The sequence below is a fragment of the Cyclopterus lumpus genome, chromosome 16, assembly GCF_009769545.1.
Source record: "Cyclopterus lumpus isolate fCycLum1 chromosome 16, fCycLum1.pri, whole genome shotgun sequence".
NCBI classification, from domain to species: Eukaryota; Metazoa; Chordata; class Actinopteri; order Perciformes; family Cyclopteridae; genus Cyclopterus; species Cyclopterus lumpus.
The window spans coordinates 15,610,438-15,633,942 of NC_046981.1; the positions used below are offsets into that span (position 1 = coordinate 15,610,438).

Below are 23,505 nucleotides of genomic sequence, written 5' to 3' on the forward strand. Positions count from 1 at the left end.
TGTCTTTATTACGCAAAAAAAGAGAGCAAATTTCTCGTTTGTATGTAAAAATATCTAAACTGAGAATCAATTATTTGTGTTATGTTTTGCTTATGAAACTATAATCAAAAATATTTGCTCTCACAAAAACAACCGTTGCTCTCCAAAGAAACCCCTTTGTTTAAGGCTATATGTGTGTCTTTATTACAAATAAAGACACACATTTCTTGGGAGGAAAATGTGTTTTTTTAGAGGCAAGGTTTTTGATTAGTTTCATTAGCAAAACTAACAAAACTGACAAATAATTTATTCTCAGTTTATATTTTTACTTACAAACGAGATATTTGCTCTCTATTTGCGTAACAAAGACACCAATATACCTTCGTCACAACGTGCATGCTGCACAGGAGTCAGTTTAATACCCCCCCCCCCCCCCGGGACTCCCTCTCTATCGCCCGCTGCCGAGCGGCTCTCCGTCAGTGAGCCCACAGTCCCCGCAGAGCGCAGAGCGCAGAGCCGCGCTGAAGCCCCGTCTGTCACCGAGAGAGAGAGCGAGGATCTCCGCGCCTTCACGGGACCGGAACCAGCGGATAAACGGAGCGAGAGAAGGTGAGCGATGGAGCCGGCCCCGGTGTTCGATATTAGCGGAGTCGAGATATGCACACTTGGGAAGTTTTCCCCGACGACCGATCAGGGTGGATTCGGGTAGGAGTTGACTGATCGGATCGGTGGTCTCTGTGATTGTGCTCTCCCGGCGTGACAGCCCTATTTTACCTTTTCACCCGAGCGAAAGATTGGCACGGGTTGATCGAACCCTATGCGAACGTGAACAGCTGGAGTGGGGACTAAAATGACCTGATTTCTGTGGCACTCACTGGGGATTACTAGACTTCACTGTAGGATACTTGGTGTAATATACCGACAGAACTATGATATATACCCCCCAATAAATAGTACTGCCCTTTTAAAGTTTTTAAAACTGACACTTTGTCTTTTGAAGAGTCATGCCTCAGATGTTTATGCTGTGTTTATTGTGGCTGGTGTAAATTCTGCTTGGCAGTATGCCTGTGATAAACAATAAACCAGGTTTATGGATGGATTGTTAAATATGTTGGTGAAGTTGAATGCAGCAATTCACCATCTGCCATGTAAACGTATATGTGGGCTCCCTGGTTGAACTCAGCCTTGAAGTCCAGCAGCAGTCAGTAATAGCAGCATGGTAATAAAAGGATGACCGGCCGCTGTGATCATAGTAGATAACCTGAGCCGGCAGGTTGATCCCATCCTAACTCTGCTGCACACAAAAATATTTACATCTGGAGTGAGGCTTAGGCATCCAGCCGTCCAATCGGGGAAGGGATCGGTTTCGTAATGCCAAAACTTAAATCAAGCATTTTCCTTCCAAATCAGTTCATTTGTGACATATGTCTCACTTTTCACAGTCGGTCGTACGAATAAAAACATCACACAGACGAAGACGGTGTCACCTGAGAGCTCACAAAAGAACAAAAGTAAAGTTGGGGACTTGAGGGGGTCGTTACTCTAAAACCCCAAAAGACTGTGAAGACTTTCCCTTCCAAAGGAGACAATTGGATGCCCTCGGGGTCAACTCCACCTTGACCCGCCTCTATCCCTCCCACCCTCACCCCCTCACTCTCTGCTGATGTGTTTCATGCAATGGTTTGATGGGTGTGGGGGCCAGGAGCATAAACAACCTGGAGCCAGACTAAACAGACCACACATGTCCTGTAAACACATTCACCCTGAAATTTCATAGGTGAGCACGCGTTGGTTTGGCCTGTGTGCAGGTTTAATTCATGCTTTTTGATGTCGATCATGTGCGTGACGAGGCTTTCGCTGTAATGCAGATTCAGGCCCATTATCTTCCTACCTTTCCGTGATTCAACTTTTGTTTTTCTTGAAAGTTTAAACCCGTTAATCTGAGAGCTACAATGAGTCACGGATCATAAACACCGACAACCGCCATGTTGCATGTGTTTTAAACGCAGCAAAACAAACAAACAGTCTCTAAGACTGAATTCTCCGACCTGCTAAATGACTGCGTGGAGGCAATATCGCAAACGGCCGTTTGCTTTTCCTCCTGCGCTTCATGTGCCAGCACGCTAATTTTCCAGCTGTAACACGGCTGCATCTGTGTTTGATGCTGATCCCAGCGGAGCGGACGAGAGTACTTCCTGCCGTTGCAGAGCAGAGAGACGAACGCTGCAGCCTCCTCCGTCTGCGGCGCTGACAGGAGGCCCGACATCATTAAAGGGACTAAATGAAATGCTTGGCTCGGAGCACCGGCGGGGATATTGATGAGGGTGGTGTTAGGTGGGGCAACGCTTTAGAAAGCCTTGAGAATCATGCTGACTTCATGACCTTTGAGAACACCAAACGTACTTGTGAATATCCATACGCTCACCACATCGTGGGCGTCTAAACAGAAGCCGAGGAGGCCACCATGCCGTTGATCTAGCCCAGGTCAAATACGGGAATATCTTATGGGACATAATAGCACACGAGGATTGCACTTCGTCTCCAATTTTCCAAGTGTATAATCTGATCGGTTCGAGCCACATCAACGCCGACTGTGCAGGACGAGCGGAAGCCGCAAGATATTTCATGGTTTTAGTTCACAATGGGCCACTCATGTGTTTCTTATCACTCGCAGTTCAGCTGTACCGCAGTCGCGTTCAAGGCACGGCTTTGCTTTCCTTGTCATATTTTAAGAGTGATGTCAAACATTTTGTTCTGTTTAATCCCCGTTTTGTTGCATGGTAACACGAAAAAGAGCCCCGAGTTACGGCGGGAAGCTCGAGCTACTAATTAAAGACGAAAAAAACGTGCCCTGCTAATGACATCATCTTCCCCCTGGCACTGCGTTACGGTGTGTGTGTGTGCGTGTGTGTGTGTGTGTGTGTGTTGCTGAACAGCAGCTGGTTTTTGAGATTTGAGGTTCACAACAGTGTGAGACTTCAAACACACAAACACACACACAAGACACCAGACTTATAATTTAGCTTTATTGCTCCTTGTTTGGGCCCTTGTGGAGTCTGTCTCTGGGAACTTCCTCGCTGACGGGATTCAGGAGGAAGTGTTTGAAAAAGAGGCAGGACGTGTCCAAAAAGTCACAGTTCTCAGTTACGTCCAGCAGCGAATCAACTTATTCAGGCAGGTACTCTGTGATAAAGTGATACCCACTCTAATAAAGTATGGCTGGAGAAGTAAAACCTACCATCTGCTCGATGTACCGAGACTTTTTTGTAAACAATCGAGTGTGGAATGATGTTCATTGAAGTGATAATTTGATGAGCATAGACGTATTTCTCACAATAGATGGAGCTATTTTTGGAGTGAAACCTCCACTTGATAGATTTTATGATGCCGCGCTCTCGAGAATTGGTTTTGAGTACGCTTCTTCAGCTTGCTGGCAGAAGATTAAGATTTGCCCCAAATGTCTGCATCCAACTCCATGGCCATAATAAGTTGTGTCATTCCCCCAGCGGACTGAAGTCTGCTCTTACATCACCTCGCATCTCCGTGGGGTTTATAACTCCATCCATAATTCATTGTGGGCAACGAAATCATGGGACATGATCTGACAGATCTCCATCTCCGAACACTCCCCTGTGTGCAGGGGAGCTGTGAGAGCGGCCCTTCTCTCCGCCGCTCTCACATCCCTCTAATTGTTCGCAGTCTGACCGGAGCACCTCTGTAGCGCCTCTGTAGCACTTCTGTAGCGCCTCTGTAGCGCCTCTGTAGCACCTCTGTAGCGCCTCTGTAGCGCTTCTGTAGCGCCTCTGTAGCGCCTCTGTAGCACCTCTGTAGCGCCTCTGTAGCGCTTCTGTAGCGCCTCTGTAGCGCCTCTGTAGTGCCTCTGTAGCGCCTCTGTAGCGCCTCTGTAGCGCTTCTGTAGCGCCTCTGTAGCGCCTCTGTAGCACCTCTGTAGCGCCTCTGTAGCGCTTCTGTAGCGCCTCTGTAGCGCCTCTGTAGCGCCTCTGTAGCGCCTCTGTAGCGCCTCTGTAGCGCCTCTGTAGCACCTCTGTAGCGCCTCTGTAGCGCTTCTGTAGCGCCTCTGTAGCGCCTCTGTAGCGCCTCTGTAGCGCCTCTGTAGTGCCTCTGTAGCGCCTCTGTAGCGCCTCTGTAGCGCTTCTGTAGCGCCTCTGTAGCGCCTCTGTAGCGCTTCTGTAGCGCCTCTGTAGCGCCTCTGTAGCACCTCTGTAGCGCCTCTGTAGCGCCTCTGTAGCGCTTCTGTAGCGCCTCTGTAGCGACTCTCTAGCGCCTCTGTAGCGCCTCTGTAGCACCTCTGTAGCGCCTCTGTAGCGCCTCTGTAGCGCCTCTGTAGCGCCTCTGTAGCGCTTCTGTAGCGCCTCTGTAGCGACTCTCTAGCGCCTCTGTAGCGCCTCTGTAGCGCTGCCACATCGCATCACACTCTGCCGCGCTGTGTCCGCTCAACCGCGAGGAAGATGACACGGGCCCGGACGGTCCCCTCCGACACGGGAGCGGGACCGTCGACGCAAAAACTCTTCCGGCTCCTCCAGATGTTTTCTGATTCTGACAGGAGGCGAGGGAGGAGGAGGAGGAGAAGGGACGAGCGGCGGGGGTCTCTCTCGGCGGCACTCGGGGGGGCTGTTTGCCGAGAAGCAGGTCGCTCGATCGGTAATGAGAGAGGACAGCTGGCAGGTTCAGGGGAGGTTAACATCTAAGTGCAGATGGCAGCGAGGAGAAACAGAAGAACTCGACGAGGGTCTTTGTGTGAGAGATTTACTGTTATTCTGTTATCTGGAAAGTGGTTATGTTTGTTTGAGGTTTTGTTTTTGGGAAGGTTGCCATAGATTAGTGTTGGATGTAGGTCCCCTAAAACCCTTTTCTGAATCAGCTTTTTAGGAGTGATGGGGGCATGAACGTAAACTATTTGGGCCAATTTTTTTGTTTTTTTACACAAGAGATTTATGCACGTGTGTTTCTCTCGCTGCTATGAAGGGGACAGGACTCACTTGGAGAAAGATGTCACTTATTTCTGTTTCTGCATCAATCAGGTTTCAGCAACAGTTGACTCCAAGTGGGAAATGTGGAGTTGTTTGCTAAGGATTTCAGTACTGTCAGTTAAATGACGAAAGTTCATGTTAATTATTTCGGTAATATTTTCAGTTTAGAGAAACACTAAAGCTTTGAAGCCATGTTTTCAGGGGCTGTTTGCCTTACTTTAAAGCTAGCTAGCACATTACGTGTTGTGCCTTTAAAATTAATGTTTATCCATTAAGCAGTACATGAATAGTGTCAGTGGAGCATTTTCCCAACAGGAGTTGAACCAAGTGAACCTGATCAAACAGTGTTCAGCTGTGCGGAAAGCAAATCGATGCTGGCACATTTTAAGTGGAGGAGAGTGGCGGTGGAGTGTGTGTGGGTGGGGGTGGGGGGTGGGGGGTCACAGACGACCCAGTATTTGGGGACACAGCACAGCTGGAGCAGCTTTAAGCTCTAACCAACCCCAAACAAGCCCTTTCACAAGTCCTCAAAAGCCGGCGCTAACCTTTTTACTGCTAACATCAGCAACATGTGTTTGGAACAACTCTGCAAATGTTGTGTGAATGTCCTCTTTGGCAACGTGGTGCGTGAAAAGAGGGTGGGGTTACACAGACGGTACACTAATGGTCTTTCTTGTTGGTGGCTGTGGGAGTTCTTCACTGAGCTCAGCTCTCCAAGCCCTGAGCATCACCAGCTTTTTCGTCCAACGTCCCAACCTCAAAACACAACCTAGAAGCAGTGGATTCCACCCTCTCCGCGTCGACATGTTAATCCTTCACAGTGCTGTGAGGCTTTTCCACGTGATGAGGTTTCACTCAGCTCAACTGCAGGTCTACAATTTAACACCACTTGCCATGTTTTGACATTTTAGTTGCTCTTTGCGGGCCTGACGGCTACCATCCACTGAACGTCTTTTATCACTTTGTTGGAGCGAACATATGCCTGGCAGAGTGAAAAATGTGCCGACTTGATGAAATAAAACATCTGGCAGCTGGCCAGACAGTGCTGTCTTTCAGAGCATTCTACCCAGCTGAGAGCTTAATGAGGGTGCACAGTGTGGGAGCAGGCCTTCATAATTTAAGACTCTGGGAGATGGAGGGATGTGCCCAGAATTCTGTCCATGCACTGCGTGTAATGTTACTGTGTAAACAGCCTCGGGAAAGGCTTTTTAAGGAGCGATCTGTGTTACCCTGAGTTGCAAAGTGCATTCCCGGTCCAGGGCTGTGCTTCACACACACACACACAGTAGGTCACTGCTGGTCACATAAGCCAGGCTAGCATGTGAAAGGAGCAGCAGCGGTGGTTATAATTTACAAGACAGTGCTGTCCAGAGCCGTGACGTCAGCTTGATGGAGCCCAGGTCTGGACACCTGATATTCAAACTCTCTTACCGTCTTCTCCCACACAAACGTCCAGATGACACACTGCACACCTCGACTAAAGGTTTACACCCAGTGGCCACAGTTGGAACAGCAGGTCATGTGACATAAAAGGATTTTGAGACATACATTTTTAAAGAAACAGCTGTACAAATAAGGCGAACAAATCCTGACTAATAGACCACATAGAGCTACAATTATTAATCTGACAATTATGTTCTTGATAAACTGATTAACACAATTGCTTATTGACCAACAGAAAACCTAAAAGAGGTTTAAGAAAACAGCAAATATGCACATTTGAGATGTCAGAATGTATGATTTTTTGGGACCTTATCTTAATTTTCTTTTATAGTAGTAACATAGTAAGCTGTAATAAAATGAATAAGTGCGGTTAGTCAGGCAGGCTCTATCAGAAGAGACACTAATGCATTTAATATGAGCACCTGAGTGGTAGAAACCTTTTTGGACTTTAATTGAAATGAATGAGCTGCTATTTTAGGACAATTCTTTTTTATATTGTTTAATAGATCCACGCTTCACATTAGAGTGCAGTCGTAGAGAGTGTTAAAGACAAATACAAGTTATTGAATGTGTTCCTTGGATCCGTGACTTAAAGAATAATGCAGTTCTTATATGAGGATTGGGGTTTACGTCATCTCCTTGCAAGTGCACGAGTTCAAACGACAATAGTTCACTCATCAGCAGTGAGGTAGTGCAGGCGGGTTTAACATTCCTGGACCGCCAGGTGTCTCTGTATGGATTATTAGGCTTCTTGGCACAGTGCACCTGGGGTAGAGATCATCTGAGAGACCTTTGGGCTGAAATTGGAATTAAATTCTAATGATAGTCTTGTCTCTCATTATTCTCATCGTCTACAACTACTTATCAAGGTACAATTTCAAGTCAAATGTTGGCCAGACTTTCAAAAGGCAAAGTTTGAGTAAAGTTATGTTTGCTTGAAAAACTGTAGTGGAAAAAGTAAACACCTAGTGACTCATAAACCTTTATAGGTCAGAGCTGTTTAATTATCAACAGCAACAGCACCCTTGAGGCGAGAGGAAAAATGAACTAACACAGTCTGTTGATAAAAGTAAGAATAAATGTGAACACGTTATCTCTGCAGACGTTATCTGTGTTAGCACTGCATGGGCGTACAACTTCTGGTAAAGCCCCGACTTACAGTATAACGCCTGCTGTAGGTCGTAAGGCAGCCATTGAAATCTCATTGTTTTAATTATTACCTCAGATGAGTTGCAGCCACTCACCATTATGTGTTGCTATTGATTAAGCCGGTGATTATTATTACGAATTTTGGCAAATCATGTCTATAATATAAAAAACTTTTTTTTGCTGATTATTAGGTGGCTGAAGTTATGTTTTGATTTACTTGAGTATACTGTGAATTCTGCCTTTTGTAAACATATATTTTAATTTAGTTTAACACCCAGGGCAAAATGAGTTTCTGCTTCTTTTTTTACAAGCTAATAAGCTTCTTAGCTAATAATCAGCCAGCTTACTAATGACTTACTTAGTTCAGTGGCTAATTAGCTGTTAAATTGAAAGGTTTTTGGTTATCGTGAGCGACTTCCTTTCACAGACTTCTGTGTTTTCACGCTTGAGCGTCATCTTTAACTAATATTGACATGGTCTTGTGTATGCACCCAGCATGGCACGTATCTTATCCCTGTCATCTTAAAGTCTGCACAGGCCTCTTTGGTTTGTTGGGAGAGCTCAGCTGTCTCTGCGATGATTTGCTTTGAATGACAAAAGAACTGCAGCAGTGAGTTAAGAGCCAATCTTGTCCACTTTACTGTTTGGGAGGAGGCCCATTCAGGTCGTGGGTGCCTTAAGTCGTCCCAGGTGGCCGAGCCATCTCCAAGGTAGCCTCTAACCGTAGATCAAGCGGCTAATGGCGCTCAAGGCCTCACAATGGTGACAGGATTTACGACTGGCTGCCGGGCTTTGTCTTTGAGGGGACAGTGTCTGTCCAGTGGCTCCATCTCTCACATTTTACTGTCACCATGTTGTTTGTTATTTGTCCCTTTCCCTCCCTGGCTAATGAGGCAGAGCAACCAGGTCAAGACTTATCTGTAGACCTGGAGGAGGACTATTGTTGTTGATCCATTTATAATAATAATAGAGAAGACGCCTCCTTTTCTTTGTCCTGCCCTATAACGGACTTCTTGAGGTCTGTAGTGTTGGCTGGTGATGATCGTTAGTCTGTGTCATCCTGAAGACTGGTGCCAGATGTTAGTATAAAGAAAACGACAGCGAAGGAGAGGAAAGACATTCGAGGTGGCCAGTTGGTTCCCTGGCGGTGGCAGATGCCTCTCATCGGTCTGAGGATTCATTTGACAAGTAAGTGTGCTGCATTCATTCCCGAGAGCTTCAAAGGTGGTCCGTGTGACTCTATTGACCTCTTATCTCATGTTTACCTCACTGAATGTATAATTCACACGGAAACTTCCTTTAACCTTCTGATCCGAGGCCAGATGGTTTGTCTTTGGATACGCCCAGCGAGCCCTGATGAAGTTATTCTCCTGTGGGGTAAACAACCACTTCCTGGATTTTTTGGGGGGAGTTTAGTTCTTTCTGGGGCTTTCACATCCGAATGAGACTTTTTTTTGAGACTGTCAAATATATGAATATGATAGTAAAATCGATAGCAAAATGTAAACATGACCTGCTTTGTGTTCTGAACGTTTCAAATTAAAGTAGTCCAAACAATCCTGTTGATTAACAGGAAAATTGACATGACAGGTCTCTGTCAGGGCTGCCGAGCATCTTGATGTAGCATGACACAAAGCATCTGGTTCCTCTTTAGCTGCATGGGGGCGCCCGCAGGCTGGGCCATCCGCTTCACAGGGAGGACACGGGGGAGGCAGGAAAAGAAGATAGAGGGCAGACAGAAAGTCGGAGGGGAGTTTTATTAAAGAACAGAGAGGTGGAAGGTGGAAGAGAGCGGTGGCACATTTAACGTGCTGAGTTGATAATCCTGGAGCTGGTGAATGTTTGAATTCTGTTGTTATCGTTTGCACCAACTGCACGCCCCATAAATCACGTTAAGAATGAGGCGGTTGACATTTTTACAGAGATTTTACTTCATAAAAACTTCCTTGAATGTTCATCCACAGTAACTATCCTCCTGGTCATGTTGTAAAAACATATGCGTTGTGTAGCCAGAGGCTGACCAGGAGCTGCTTCTAATAAGACTCACATAGAGCTGTGCAATACATATTTATTTGCGATGGAGCAGAGTGCTTATTGAATTGTTGAACAGCATCTGAAACCTTCTGGTCCAGACCAGCCGACAAATCAGGCAGACATTTGCCCAACTCCTCATTGTAGCTGTTAAATTGGTATATTTGCTGAATTTACAGCTAAAGAGGGAAAAGAGAAGAAAACTAATGACGACAGTTGTGTATTGTAACTAGCGATAAAAACTGGTAAAAATGTTTAAATAGAATTTTGTGTGTATGACAGAGGATGTTTCCAGAGGACTCTGTACGACTGGTTTCCAAACTCTTTGGTCTATAACGATTTATAGGCAAGCGATGCCTTCTCCTGGCCCCCCGTCACAGGTTGCTTTAATAAAATGGGATTTTTCTCTTCTGAGTCCAGAAGAGGTACAACTCTCCAGCATTTCTCCAAAAGAAATAAGCAAAAAATCAGATTAATCTTGCGACCCCTCGGATTACTGCTCCATATGAAATGTTTTACTTAACTAACGGTGTCACTATGTTAATACTTTTCATAAATAAAACATCTTGTTTTGGCAAAAGCTTTTGAAGCTTGCACTCAGATGCAGGGAGCACACAGTAAATAGAGACAGGAAGAGGGTGAGGGAGTAGGGAGGGAAATGAAAGGGTGAGGAGGCCCTGTGGCGTCTACAGGAGGCGTAGAGAGATGAAGAGGGGGAAGGAGAGCAGGAGAGTTCAGCAGCAATGAAAGACACAATGTTAGGTAGCATTGGGAAGGTGTGGGGGAAGTGGGGGGTGATGTTCACTATAGAGACAAAAAGGGTTTAGAGGTTAATGATAGCCTACAGTGAGAGGCAAAGGAGGTCACGCACCAAGAGAAAGATTCTCGCAGACCTTTAGATCCCAGGAGAAGGTGCTGGGCACTAAACTGGCTCATTATGGTCAATGGAGCTAATGGTGGCTATTGTTCACCAGCAAATCTCAGTTGAGTCACTGGTCACCGACATTCCATTTTAGTTTGAGGATCTTTCTGTTGAGAAGATGTACTCGTTCAGCCGTCTCTATTCAGCAGCGTTTCTGGTGAAGACGTTGTGTCCCGAACTGCCGACTAAGATTTAGTCATATGATGTCCGCGATGGCACTCGGAGCAAGAGATAAGCTCTGAAAGCGTCTGGTTTCCTTCAAGCTCGTAACGTCAGATTCAATGAACGCACACTTATCGTTAGGAGGAGAGCCGAGGCAAAACGTTAGGAGCTGGATTTCTATTGTTCACATTGTTGTGGATTTCAAGGTCATGAGTGTTGGCTCAGGAGGGATTAACACTTGCTGTATTCATATAATTTTGCATGCTTTACCCCCGCCCCGTTTAATGGAAAGCTACCGTCAGGATTAATGATTTATGTTTAGGCTCCCAGGGGCGATAATCCCACTTTTTAATGCTTCAATGGCATAAACCTGCCCCTTATCCATTTTAAACACAGATGGGGAACAGATTGTCCCGGAAGAAAGGTGTCTAATAAATACCCAAACCCCAGCAAAGCACCGTAACCTCTATTCCCACTTCCTCCTCATTTTCTACCCTTTCTACTTGTGTCATGGTCTTTCTTTTCCTTCCACACCTGTTGCGAGACATTTTTCCCGGAATTCTATCGAAACAATGGCCGACTTTCCCGAGCTCTGACAGCCCGACATCTGGAAAAAACAACAACTAGTTGGCTGTTGCCCCCTGCCCCCCTTCCTCAGTGAATTTATAGTGGCATGCCATCAAGACAGGCTCAGGCTTCTGTGAGAGGGGTGAGCAGACTGAACCAGGTAGAGTTACGGGAGCGTGAAATGTCACCTTCTAATGTATCCATAGTAGTCAATCGTTATAGACTATAGAGTAGTACTAAATGTTAAACTGAACCCTGTAGAAAAGTGTGGCCAATTTTAGGAATTGCCAGGTCTTTACTTGTAGCTACTTTGTACGCCAAATAAAAGAAAGAGCATTCTTCTAAAATTAAGTATTTCATAAATGAATGTCCATAAACAAACTGCTGGTAATTTGCTGATCTGCAGGTTTGAGTTTGGTTACTTTGGTTTCTAACTTTATCCTAAGCTTCGTAGCTCATGACCTTTGTTGCATGTTGTTCTGTCACACTATTATTATATTTTACTATCTCACAAATCATAAATGCTTTATAAATACAAGACGGAATACCGAGGGTTAAGTGTTTGCCCCTATCAGCTGGGTCCTACGGTTTGTCTTTAACGATGAGACACGGACCCCTTTTCCTGCCAAAGAAGGTTGTTCATTGTTAAAATGTGATAACACTTTCAGGCAGACCCGACTGAACAATAAGCATGACACCCTCTAGCACAGAAACTCAGCATTTATCTCTCCAGATGGACTCTTCATACATTTTGAAGGGAAGTGAATGAAAAACAGGCTCCACTTGTGCCTCTGGGTGTATTTATATTCATAAAAATACACACGCGAGCGGCGAGCTTCTTTTTTTTGTCGACATGAAAAAGGTTTAGAATGAGAGAAAGGCTGTGCATCTGGCCCTCTTTCATTTACAGGGATGCCTCTTATTGCCTCGTGCTGGCACACACACACACACACACACACACACAGTTTATAAGCTCAGGTGGCTAACTAGAGCAGATACACAAATATACCCATGACCACATGCACATACAGTACATGCACATATATCCATAGACACAAGTGTGCTGGGTTGTTTTCGTGCTATAAATACTCTTTGGGGCGATCCTTTTCTATTATAGACACGTGCAGCCTCCTCCCTCACAAATACTTACATAGCACAAAATCTTAAAAGATATGAAATTTCTCTCTTCGCCGAACACATCATTAAAGCAAAATGGGGGCAGCCCGTTCACTGACTCATTCCTTATCTATGTTTGCTTTAAAGCATCGCATAACCTTTTTAGTGGCTTGTTAATTTGAAGAACAAGCTGTTCAACTGTGAAGAGTTATTGCTTCAGAAGTGTATTGGTTTAATTAAAGCTGTTTAAATGAGAACAACCTCAGTCTCGTCAAGCTACTCTGATCGGTCCAAAGATGGTCACATGTCCTTGTATATTCATGTAGTGGTGGTGGCAGAGGTGATTTGATATGGAAAGAAAGAAAAAAGAAAAAAAAAAATATATATATATATATATATATATATACACATACAACATTGATTTTGATGTAAAAATTAAATCTGACTGTTTCTGCCTTTCTCAGTGATCCAAACTACAGATTGTTGTACTTGCTACTATTTGTCTTGGCCTAATCTGTCCAGAAAGAAAATAACAATTCAGTACTTCCTGAGCAGGTAGGTGCATGGACAACAGACATTGTTGCATCCATTATTGTTGCATCCTTACAGGATGTTGAAGAACTTCTGGACAACAGACGTCTGTCATTTAAAAAAACAGTTGACGAAATACATGCATAGGAAACATTATGTGCTTGTTAATTCATATATGTGATATCTATGTCCACATTTAGGAAATTGCTTGTATTACGTCCTGTGACAAAGGAAAATCACATTTTGCCACACTTCTACAATGTTTCTGATCCTCTGCAAAATCTTAATGTCACCTGTAGTTGAACACTTACTTGTGTTCTCATTGACTAAGACAATGTCAAATTATAATAGTAGTATGCTTATAATATTTAATATGTAAGGTCATCAAATGCATACACATGTCTGCATTGCATTCTGCTCCAGACAAGCAACTCCCTCCTGCTTTAAATAAGCAGAATCTGAGCTGAGCTTTAGGGACCACCGTCCTTCCTGCCATCTGGTTTCTGTGGCTTTGCCCCAGAGAATAACACTTCCAACTAAAACCTTCTCTTTCTCTATCCCAGGTGTCCCTGCAGGTGAGGACAAGGACAAGATCTGCATCTGCCCCATCTGTCCATCAACGGACCAAGTGCCTCGGTGCCGGCCACCCTCAGGTCACCTCAACCACGACGGGCGCCGAACAATAAAAGTCTTGACCCGGCATCCCTCAGACAACCTGCACAGAACAAATATTTGAGGCCAATATATCTAATTTCTCCAGGCAGCCGTCACTGAAAAGATCAACAGTGAAGGGTGTTGTTGGGAGAGAGAAGGAGAGAAGAAGAAAAAGTGGGGGAGGAAAAAGCAACTCTTTCAAAGTGTACCCTGTCTGCTATTTCTGCTGTGGTGTGGGCAGGGAGCGTCTCATTTGGGAGGGCTCTTGGCTGACAAAAAAAGGACTTCCTTGTGCCCTGCCTGCCTATCTAAATGCCTGAGTAAATACTGGATAGATATATCAATTTGTCTGGTCTCTTACATTGCCCAACAAAGAGACTGCAAGCTATTTATAGAAAAAGTTCCAACAAACTTGGACTCTGTGGTCTCCTGAATTGCTACCTATCTAATACTCCTCAGAGAAGATTCAAGAGCTGTTTCAACAGGAAAGAGAGCAAGTTTTGTCACTTCAAAACTTTTTGCAAACAATCAACAACTACTTTCTGGGGCACACCAGGGGCTGTCGGTCATTTAAGGGCTGCAGTTTTGATGTCTTCCCCAGCTCAGTAAATCAACATGAAGCCCCTAACGCCAGCTGGATCCCCCTCTCCTCTAAGGCTCCTCAACAAGGGTCCAGACTACCTGCGCAGACAGATAGACGGTGGAGGCTACGGCCGCTCAATCAGCGCTGTGGAGAGGCTTGAGGCGGACAAAGCCAAATATGTTAAGAGCCAGCAGGTGATCAACACCAAACAGGAGCCTGTGCTGGTGCCATGTGCCACCCCGCCACCGCAGCCCCGCCATGCTATATCCATCCCCGGGAGCCTGACGCCTCGTCTTCCCCCGCGCCGTTCGTCCAACACCCCCTTCTCGACACTCTCTGGCTCGTTCACCTCCAGAGATGAGAATGAAGACGATGATTCCAGGAAGGAGAACAGACGGACCTCTGTGGACGTTGAGGCGCATAACAGGAGCAATGCGAACAGTGTCCTGCCTCCCAACCCCAGGACTCCTGGCATCAACGCCTTGGTGGCGCCGCACAGTGCCCCTGTACTCAGGAGAAGCACAGGCAAACGCATGTTGCGGCCGGACTCCCTTGTCATCTACAGACAGAAGAAAGAGTGCAAGAGTCCAAACGGTGCAGCGGTGGGAGAGAACAACAACACGGAAGTGAGGGGCTACAGTTTTGTCCGCCGCCTCTTCCAGGGCTCCATGAGGGAGAAGGGAAGCGGAGGTGAAGGCAGGATCCAGAAGATGGTGATCGGTGAAGAAAAAGCGCCATCACGTGATGGAGACTCCCGCATGTCTTGGACCAATGAGAAAGACACTACAGATGGAGGGCCAGGAAGCAGGAGGTCCAGTAAAACTGATCCAGAACGCAGCCCAGGGTCTGTCCCCAGCCCAGGGCTTAGCTGTACGCTTGAACGGACTAAGAACGGATTTACAAATGGCACCGGTGATGGTATCACCAATGGCAACCACTCAAGTAAGTATGATGACGAGAATGACCCATGGAAGCGAGTGTCGCCCCCACCGGCGCCCAGGAGGCAGTTTGGGGAGTTGCGGCGCTCAAAGTCAGACCTGCGTCTGCGCTGCTCGGCGGATTTATCGGAGCAGGAGCATTTCTTTGACTTCTGCGGGCTGGACATGGACATGATAGATCGTCTGGGTCGCACAAACTTCCTCTCGGGTGCCAGCTCCATAGACACACTCTCGTTGGCCCTCCGCAGTGTGGGCGGGGACGGCTGCTCGGAGCCCAGCGAGTTCTCCCAGCACTCAGGAGACGGGCTGTTTCAGGAGGAGCTGGCCGAGCAGCCTCCCACTGGTGTGTCGATCATTGAGAGGAACGCTCGCGTCATCAAGTGGCTTTACGGGTGTAAGAATGCTGCTCGAGAGGGACCCAAAGAGTCTACAGTTTAATCTAGGAACAAGGAACCATGTGCAGGGAGTCTGAAAGTGTTCTCTCCAGTGTTTCTTTTTTGGGATATCACCTTTACCCTTTGTGCAAGGATTGAATCATCAAGAGCAACCGTATAAGCTGTGATTAGCTAGCAGCATTGCCGCAATGCATTGTGGAAGGAAGAAATCCTTTTTTTCTTCTTCTACTATTTTCTGAACAGCAATGCAAGTCAATTTTGTTCTTTCAATGTCAGAAGAATTTTAGACGCACGTACGGTTAGCACTCCATGGCACACGGTTACTTCCTGTATCTTGCGCCAAAGAGACTGTTTCTTCAAATGAGAGGACAACAACTGCTTCTATAGTTATCTCCTGTCAAATTGATATATTGTATTTATAGAGCTATTGTGTCGGTACATAGACACAATAGATCCTTACTGATGAATGGAACCATTTCCCCCAGCATCATGTGTGTGTGTGTGTGTGTGTGGAGTAGATGTTGTTGTCCTCTTTATTTGTAGCTTCTTTTCAGTTCCTGGCCGAACTGATCTGAAATCAGTCCCTGTGACCCTTTCCAAGGCACATAAGTGTTTGTTCGTCGTGACACAGTTAGTGTCCTTGACACCAACACTTTCCCTTAATGACTAAATTGAAATGGAAAACCACTAAGCTATGTTTTTTCTAAACTGGAAAACTCTTAGTTGTGAAGTGAACCATGAGTACCTCATTCGGATCTGTCCCAGTTTAGTTTGTGTATTGCCTTTTTTTTTTTACTCCTAAACGCAGGCGTTGGAACAAACATGCGAGGCACCCCTGTGGGGTTGTTAATGCACTGAACTGGACAGACAGAGAGGAAATAAAAGATAGACATATGGCTCGGACTCTTTATAGAGATTCATCTCATATAACTTTAAACACTGAGCTGGATTCAAAGCAGCGTCTGCTTCGTGAAAGCCAAGGAGCCATGCCTGGCCAGTCATTTTCATCATTTTCATCTCATGTTCTAAACCCCAAGAAGGGTTTGATTCTCACACAGTATAAACACTGTCCAATAATCACTTGTGACAGTCATTGATTACCACATCGAACACTTCACGCGTGTTCAGTGCTCATAGCTGTGTCAGCTATATAGTTGCAAGTTGAGCAACAGGGAAAAATAACATTTACGGGCAAATACAAGCACAGTGAGAACTTGAAAGTCACCAAATAAGTTTAAAAAACTAATACAATGTCAAGAAAATTATATATATATTCACCTTCAAAAGTGAAAGAACTCAAGTTGTTAAACTCTTTACAGCGAAATGTGTTTAGGGTGTCACTTTTACCATCTGTCAGTTTACAGACATTTAACCTTCCCAGCTGACGCAGTCAGCCGATTCCCATCAAAACAAGAAGGGGAGGCTTTTGCCTCCTTTCTCTGATAACCACAGATCCTACCTCACTTCATCCATCCTTCAGCAATGTTCACTTTATCACCATGAAAGGATGCCACTGAAATATGAACTGGGGGTCTGCCGAGGTATGTAGAGGTTAGACTGAGAGGCGTTCTGGGGTGAGAATTACTGAACACAAGGGCATGATTTATTTGTGCATGTGATAAATGGACACAATTAATATACTCGCAGCTTTGATATGATTTATTTTCTGTATTCGTCATCAGCGTGGCACACTCCTGAAACCCCTCCAACCTTGATCTTTGTTTTGTTTTTATATTTCCCTGTGTAAAACCATTTGGTTGCATGTTTACAAAGTGGCTCCATGAAATTCTGAATCTCTTTTTTCATTTGTTATATATGAGAGTTTTTATTCCAAAGATTTTTGTGTATGATGTACACAGCAAATAAACACAAATAATGAAATAAGTATGTGAAGTTAATGTATTTGTGGTCTTCCTTGGGTTTTTGGGTGATTTTTCTTTTTTTAAAGGATGCAAAAATACGTGTCTCTGCATAAAAAATCCTGTGAATATTTAAGAAATAATTCATGTACATTACATTAAATTACAGCAGACAATATAAAAAAATATAAAGAAAAAGCTATGACTGTTCTTTAATCTTATGGTTGACTGAGTCAGTGTTGTGACGCTGTCTCGTCCTTGACTCCTTGTGGCCTCCCTCCACCACATCACGTCTCATTTTTCACATTATCTCAAGTGGCTACGCGCTAATCCTTTTAGCATTCCCTGCATGGTCTGCTCTTGAGTGAGTTGCAACAGGTTGTGTTTATAGACAAGAAGGCCTCTGTGTGGCCTGGTGCTATGTCTACGCCGTCTGAGATCCGATTCTCCACCCTGTCTGCAGACTCTTCCTGACTCTCAGTCTTTGTGTCCTCTCTCCTTCTTGGACCTGCTGACTCAGCTTCTGTTTCTGCACGCACCGGTTCACAATGTATTCAGATCTCATCAGAGAAAAGTTTTTTAAATATCTCATGCATACAGGTCTCTACTGTCACAGAGCTTTAATCCTGAAGTTAAAATATCAGGTGTCACTTTTTTAGAGTTGGTCCATTTATTAGCAGGAAATTGCTGTCTGCCTTTGATTTATTATTACATGTAATTATTACAAGTATTGCATATGTGAAATACAAAGTGTCTCAATACGACACAATAAAATGACCATGCTGGAAGTTGATCCATTATTTACTTTCCATGGAGCAGGTACAGAGTTTGTCGGAAGATGACTTTTCAGCTACTGTATATGAGAGACTTCAAATTCACAAAAAAAAAAATTATATGATTTCTATTTCAGGAAGTACTTTCCCTTTAAAGAGGCCGAACATGGTTTCAGGACATTTCAGGATAGAATCATCTGACACATTCCCAGAGCTCTGTTTTGCAGACGCTGAGCAAAATTGTGCTTGTTGGTTAGTTTCTTCAGATAAGTCCAAAGTCTTTAAGTCTCTTACAGCAACACTTCAGTGTAACTACACATTAATACGAACACATCCAATTTCTCCATCCCTTCACCACAGGTCCCTTTCCCTCTTTGTGTCTTTCCCAAAGCAGAAGAAAACAATAGCCCTCCTATGTGCCTGTGTCTATGTCAGTTACTCTGACCGGAGGTCCTGCTGGGACATCCTGTTTGGGTTCATAGGACAAGGTTTAAACATATGGTCATGTTTTGGGTTTGGCCTTTCTTACACAGTCTGCCTGAAAACAAAGAGACAATTAAGATTGTATTATTACAGGGTTGTGTCTTTTTGTGGCACATTTGAGATGGTGTACCTGTTAAATCATGTTGGCATGCTTGCAGAAAATGCCTGGTTTGCAAAGTGGATGACTAACTGGCAGCGATCCACCACCACTCCAGGCTTTGATGCTGCTGATGTGATTTTCCACCCACATAAAACAATCACCACAGGGGGTCCAAAGACCTCCTGCTTTACACTTTTTTGCCCACCAGCAAATCCTGTCCAGCAATTTTGACTTCATAAACTGGTTTGGAGTTATTTTTTTAAAATTGTGAACAATTTAATAATCCACAAATTAAACTGACATTTTGTTTCCTTACTTAATACAAGACGTATTTCTAGGCAGTGGCGGCTGCATAAATTATACAAATTGTCAATATTTGTGTTTTGGAGGTATGGAATATATCCATTAATATTTGTAAAATAGGATATCTGCGCAAAATATATGCTTTTCCTGCACTTCACGTCCTCTCCGCCTGTCTGCGTGTCTCAGCTGCAGCTGGGGCCGAATCGTTTTGGTCCAGAAGAGACAGGTTTAAGAAGCAGTTTAGCCAATCCTGATTAGAGATATAAATGAGTGATATACAATTTAGCCAATCCGCGTCCTAAAATAGGTTCAGCTTTGGGCCAAAGTCGTCTGGCCCAAAAGATGCACGTTCTCGTCAGGCGCCTTTTTTAAAGAGATGTTAACGGCCAGCGTTCACGGGAGCAAGATCTCTTCCAAGAAGACCTGACCTGGTAAAATCAACGGGGACAGATCCAGCATGGACAGTTACGGGAGTAAGGGACATGAAGAACTTGTCGGAAGAATTAATAAAACATGAGAACACCAGGACACACATGATAACTCCTCAAGCAGCCATATTGAGTGAACGTCACTTCCAGCTGGACCACGGGACACAGGATTGAGGAGAAGAAACACAAAGAGGAGGTGGATCAAAACAGGCTCACTTTAACCCTAACAAGGTTCATAGGGCCATCTTAAATATAAACATGTTCTATTAGATTTTATATATATGTGTGTGATGATTGTTTTGCAATTGTTTATTATAATATATTTATGATATGTATATTGTATATTTACATTAGATGGTATTAATATATCATGTTATACTATTATTTAGACATATATATATATATATATATATATACAAATATACTGAATTGTATGAATAAGATGTCCTTGTGTCAGTGTTGGAATAAATGTTAAATATTTAACTACAAACTAGAAATGCGTGTTTGATTTTTTGCAATGAATCATACTGGGATGTTTGCTGAAATTGATTGGATGGCACGACCAAAAACAAATTCCCACCAGCCCGCTACTGTTTTCTAGGGCAACAAATGAAAATGTGATTCCCTTCTTGCCTGGAGTTTGAAACTCACTGTGGTCTTGAACGCCTCTGGCAATTGTCACAACAAAACTTTTCAGTGTCACAATGCAAAGGCCACATAAAATGAGCTTCTATGGGCTAAAAACCTCCAGTCCAGCTGTTTGTCAACAACTGCAGTCAAATACTATCACTTTGTGTCCGAGTGGCCTCAAAGCATTTGTAGTTTTCCTCTGCGCTCTGAGAAGCCGTAATGTGTCAGGGTTAGCATGGGTTGTGAAGTGTGTCAAATCTGGCCTAGTTCTTCTGCGTCAGCAGCTTCAGCAGACTGTGGACGTCTACGCTTGAGAGAAGCTGGCGTCATGACTCAGGGAGAGAGAGAGGCTGAACACACAAAACACAGAGGTCTGTATGATCTGCCGGTACAAGAATACAACTGAACTAATAAAGCCAATTAGCAGCTACCGAGGCACAGTTTCATTAGTGATGTGCTGGATACATCAAAATGCTTCAAGCATGGGGACGGTGTGGAAGCAGTGGTGGTCTGGACATGAAGTTACTGGTGAGGACGAGAGCTGTGTCACAGTTTTTAGTGTGTAGTCCCTAAACATTGGGAGATTGGAGTATACTCAAAGATACTCAGTTTGTCTAATAAATTAGCTGATTTTTTTATGTGCGTTGACGGGCACGTTGCAATACAAAACAGAAACTTGATGAAAACTTGATGATGAGTGCAAATTAGATATGCAGATATATATATGTTAGAGGTATACTGTGCGGGATCAATTCAAAAAGTGTGTGGTGGTGTCTGTATCTGCAGAGACTCTGCCCTCTGCATGTATTCACTTATTTTATGCTTATTTTACTTTGTTTGGGACGTTTTCTGGGTGCATGCAAATACGCATCCGTGAATAAAGCTACAACAATGCCAGACACTGTGCGCAAAACATAACAAGGTGAAACGTCAAGAAGTCAAGAAAGACAGAATCTAGGGTTGGCTTTCACTTTCGCTGCCGTATGTGATGCTGTGAGTGAGGGCACAATTTTGAATGTTGTGTTTTACGAATAGTAAGTCCTTCATAATATGCCTTTAAGTTAAAGCTTCTTTAAAGTCCTTATTTGAGTCATGTCTGTCAGCACAAGAATGAAGGAAACCACCAGATTGATTGTTAAATTCAACCAATGCTACGACAAAGTTCAGCATAAGCTACATGTGTTCAAATGAAACCGAACCAATAAGCGTGTTTGATTTTGCATAGTTCTAACTAAATGCCTAAGTGCCAGCCCTAGTATGTAGTTTTGGAACTTGAGAAGCGGTTATGAATCATGAGTGGAAGAGGGCACCAGCTTGATTTGATAGAGTTGCAGACTCATGACTGAGAGACTAAAATAAAATCCTCATGAGTGAGTCCAAAGAATGACTGGAATGATCCAAAACAGCAGCAGTCGTATCAGTCATGTGACAGTGTTCCAAAATCCAACAGCTGGGTAACATCTGGGAACGCAAAACCTACCAGAGAATCGTTTAACCAGAAAAAAAGATAACTGTGTTTGTACCTGCTTATTGTCCGGACGCAGCACAAAGCAAATTCAGCTTGTGTCCCTTTCGACTCTGAATGCCAAGCTTCCCCCTCTAAATGGTTGAAATCTTAAACCAGCGTCGGCAGGAGGTGCTGGGGGAATCTGCTTGGGTGTACCTCCACCTCCGTAACAAAAACCGTCCCAGAGCTGGAGGTACCCTATGGCTGGGTCGGGTCATAAATCAGAGGAGTGGCCCTTTTCATTCCCCTTCTCTCATGCGTGACCTCGGCCTCCCGGGGGGTCGGGGAGATGTGCTGAGCCTCGGGCCTGTTGGAAACCTGACCAGGAGCCACGGACCCTCTTCAAATAACCATGTGACGTCAGGAAAGACTACAGCAGAACAACGGCAGGACTGCCGGAGGAGCTTGGCTTCAGCACCGACTGAAATTTACAGAGAGGAGACAGGATTTTATGTGTTTTCTACTTAGTGAGGTCAGTTGACCTTCATTGTAGAACAAGGGCAAGGTTTTATATAGGTTACAAAGTTTTCTTCAGAATCAGAATCAGAACCTTTTATTGCTAAGTATGTTTTCACATACAAGGAATTTGTCATGGCGGGTGGTGCAACATTGGACAGTAACATTAAACAATCAACACAGTGCAAGAATTACACAGTACAATAATTAAATATAAAATATAAACCATTGCTGCCTCGTGCATGAATTTACGTTGGTATGAATACACCAATGAAGAAACTGCTTATATTCTTGTAGTTTTACACCCAGATTGTCAGTGTAACACAAAATGATCAAAAGGCAAAGCTGCCAGCTTTCTCTGGTGCACTGGTTCGATACTTCCAGTTGCTAACTTTTTTTCCCCCAGAAAATATTCAAAGTAATAGATTAAACTGTCAGAAATAGTCCTTTTCTCTTAGGAGTTGTATTTCTATACTGTCACAGATGGCCTTTAGTTATCATCATGTACTTTCTTCATTTAAATATATTCTCCTCTTGTGCACCTGTCTTTGATTTGAATAATATGTCTGCATCGTGACTTAACAACCAAAAGATGCTTCTATTTCTCTATGCTCATGATGCATCTACATATTGAAAGTAAACCACGACATATTCTTTATCGGAGATCAGTTTTTATGACTCTTTTGCATGTCTTTCCAAAATGTAATCTCTGAAGTTTGAATCAGAATAGCAATATATTGTCTGGAAATACATTTAATTATGTATTTATTATATATATAAGTACTATTTTAACTCTACAGCGTAAGCATGAGTGAAAATGTGCATACCTTAAAACCATCAAGCAAAGAGCAGTATGTTTGCCCGCTACACTATTTGTTGTGATGGGAAAGAGAGAAATACATTTTCTTTGTTGTGATAAGTCCAGTGTTTTGGATAGTTTGGGATTGAAGCCGTGTGGTCCAGAGTTCAGCAGCACTGGGCCAAGTTCTAGCTGCAGATAATCCTCCATGTTTGTGTTCACCTGCTAGGAGTGCAGATTAACAGGGTTTACTGCACATTTTGCTATGAGAAAGAGGAATATTTTCATTGTGGAGTATATTTAACCAATATTTGGGGTTGATGTAACGCCCTTCTTACTGAGATGAAATTAGCAAAGATTTGGTGGTGAATGGTTTTAGTTGTGCTTTGAGGAATGTTAGAGAAGTTGGGTAGATGTATAATCGTACATATTTACATAATGTTATCTCCTATTTTATGACAACAAGCTAGTCACTATTCCAAAGACTATGGGAATAAACTTTAGGCCATAAAACACAAAATAAGTCATCTTCTCCAGCTGCCAAAAAAGGCATCTTAAATACCAGCACAGTGGTTACAGGTTTATTCATTAAAATTAATTCACCCACTCTACATGGAGACATTTGAAAGTTCCTTTGAGAGCAGATGCTCTTCATAACAAGAAGTAAACAGGTTTATAATAAAACTATGGAGGTAAATCAACAATC

The 23,505-nt window shown here is 43.9% G+C and overlaps 1 protein-coding gene across 1 annotated transcript; it reads left to right on the top strand.

Annotated features, from left to right (window-relative positions):
- The first annotated feature begins 469 nt into the window (after positions 1 to 469).
- si:ch211-107n13.1 (uncharacterized protein LOC798535 homolog) lies at positions 470 to 17,352 on the top strand. The gene is made up of 2 exons (XM_034554508.1): positions 470 to 588; positions 13,455 to 17,352. Exon 2 carries the CDS (start codon positions 14,161 to 14,163, stop codon positions 15,502 to 15,504), a length of 1,344 nt encoding a protein of 447 aa, XP_034410399.1. The 5' UTR covers positions 470 to 588; positions 13,455 to 14,160; the 3' UTR covers positions 15,505 to 17,352.
- The last annotated feature ends 6,153 nt before the right edge of the window (positions 17,353 to 23,505 follow it).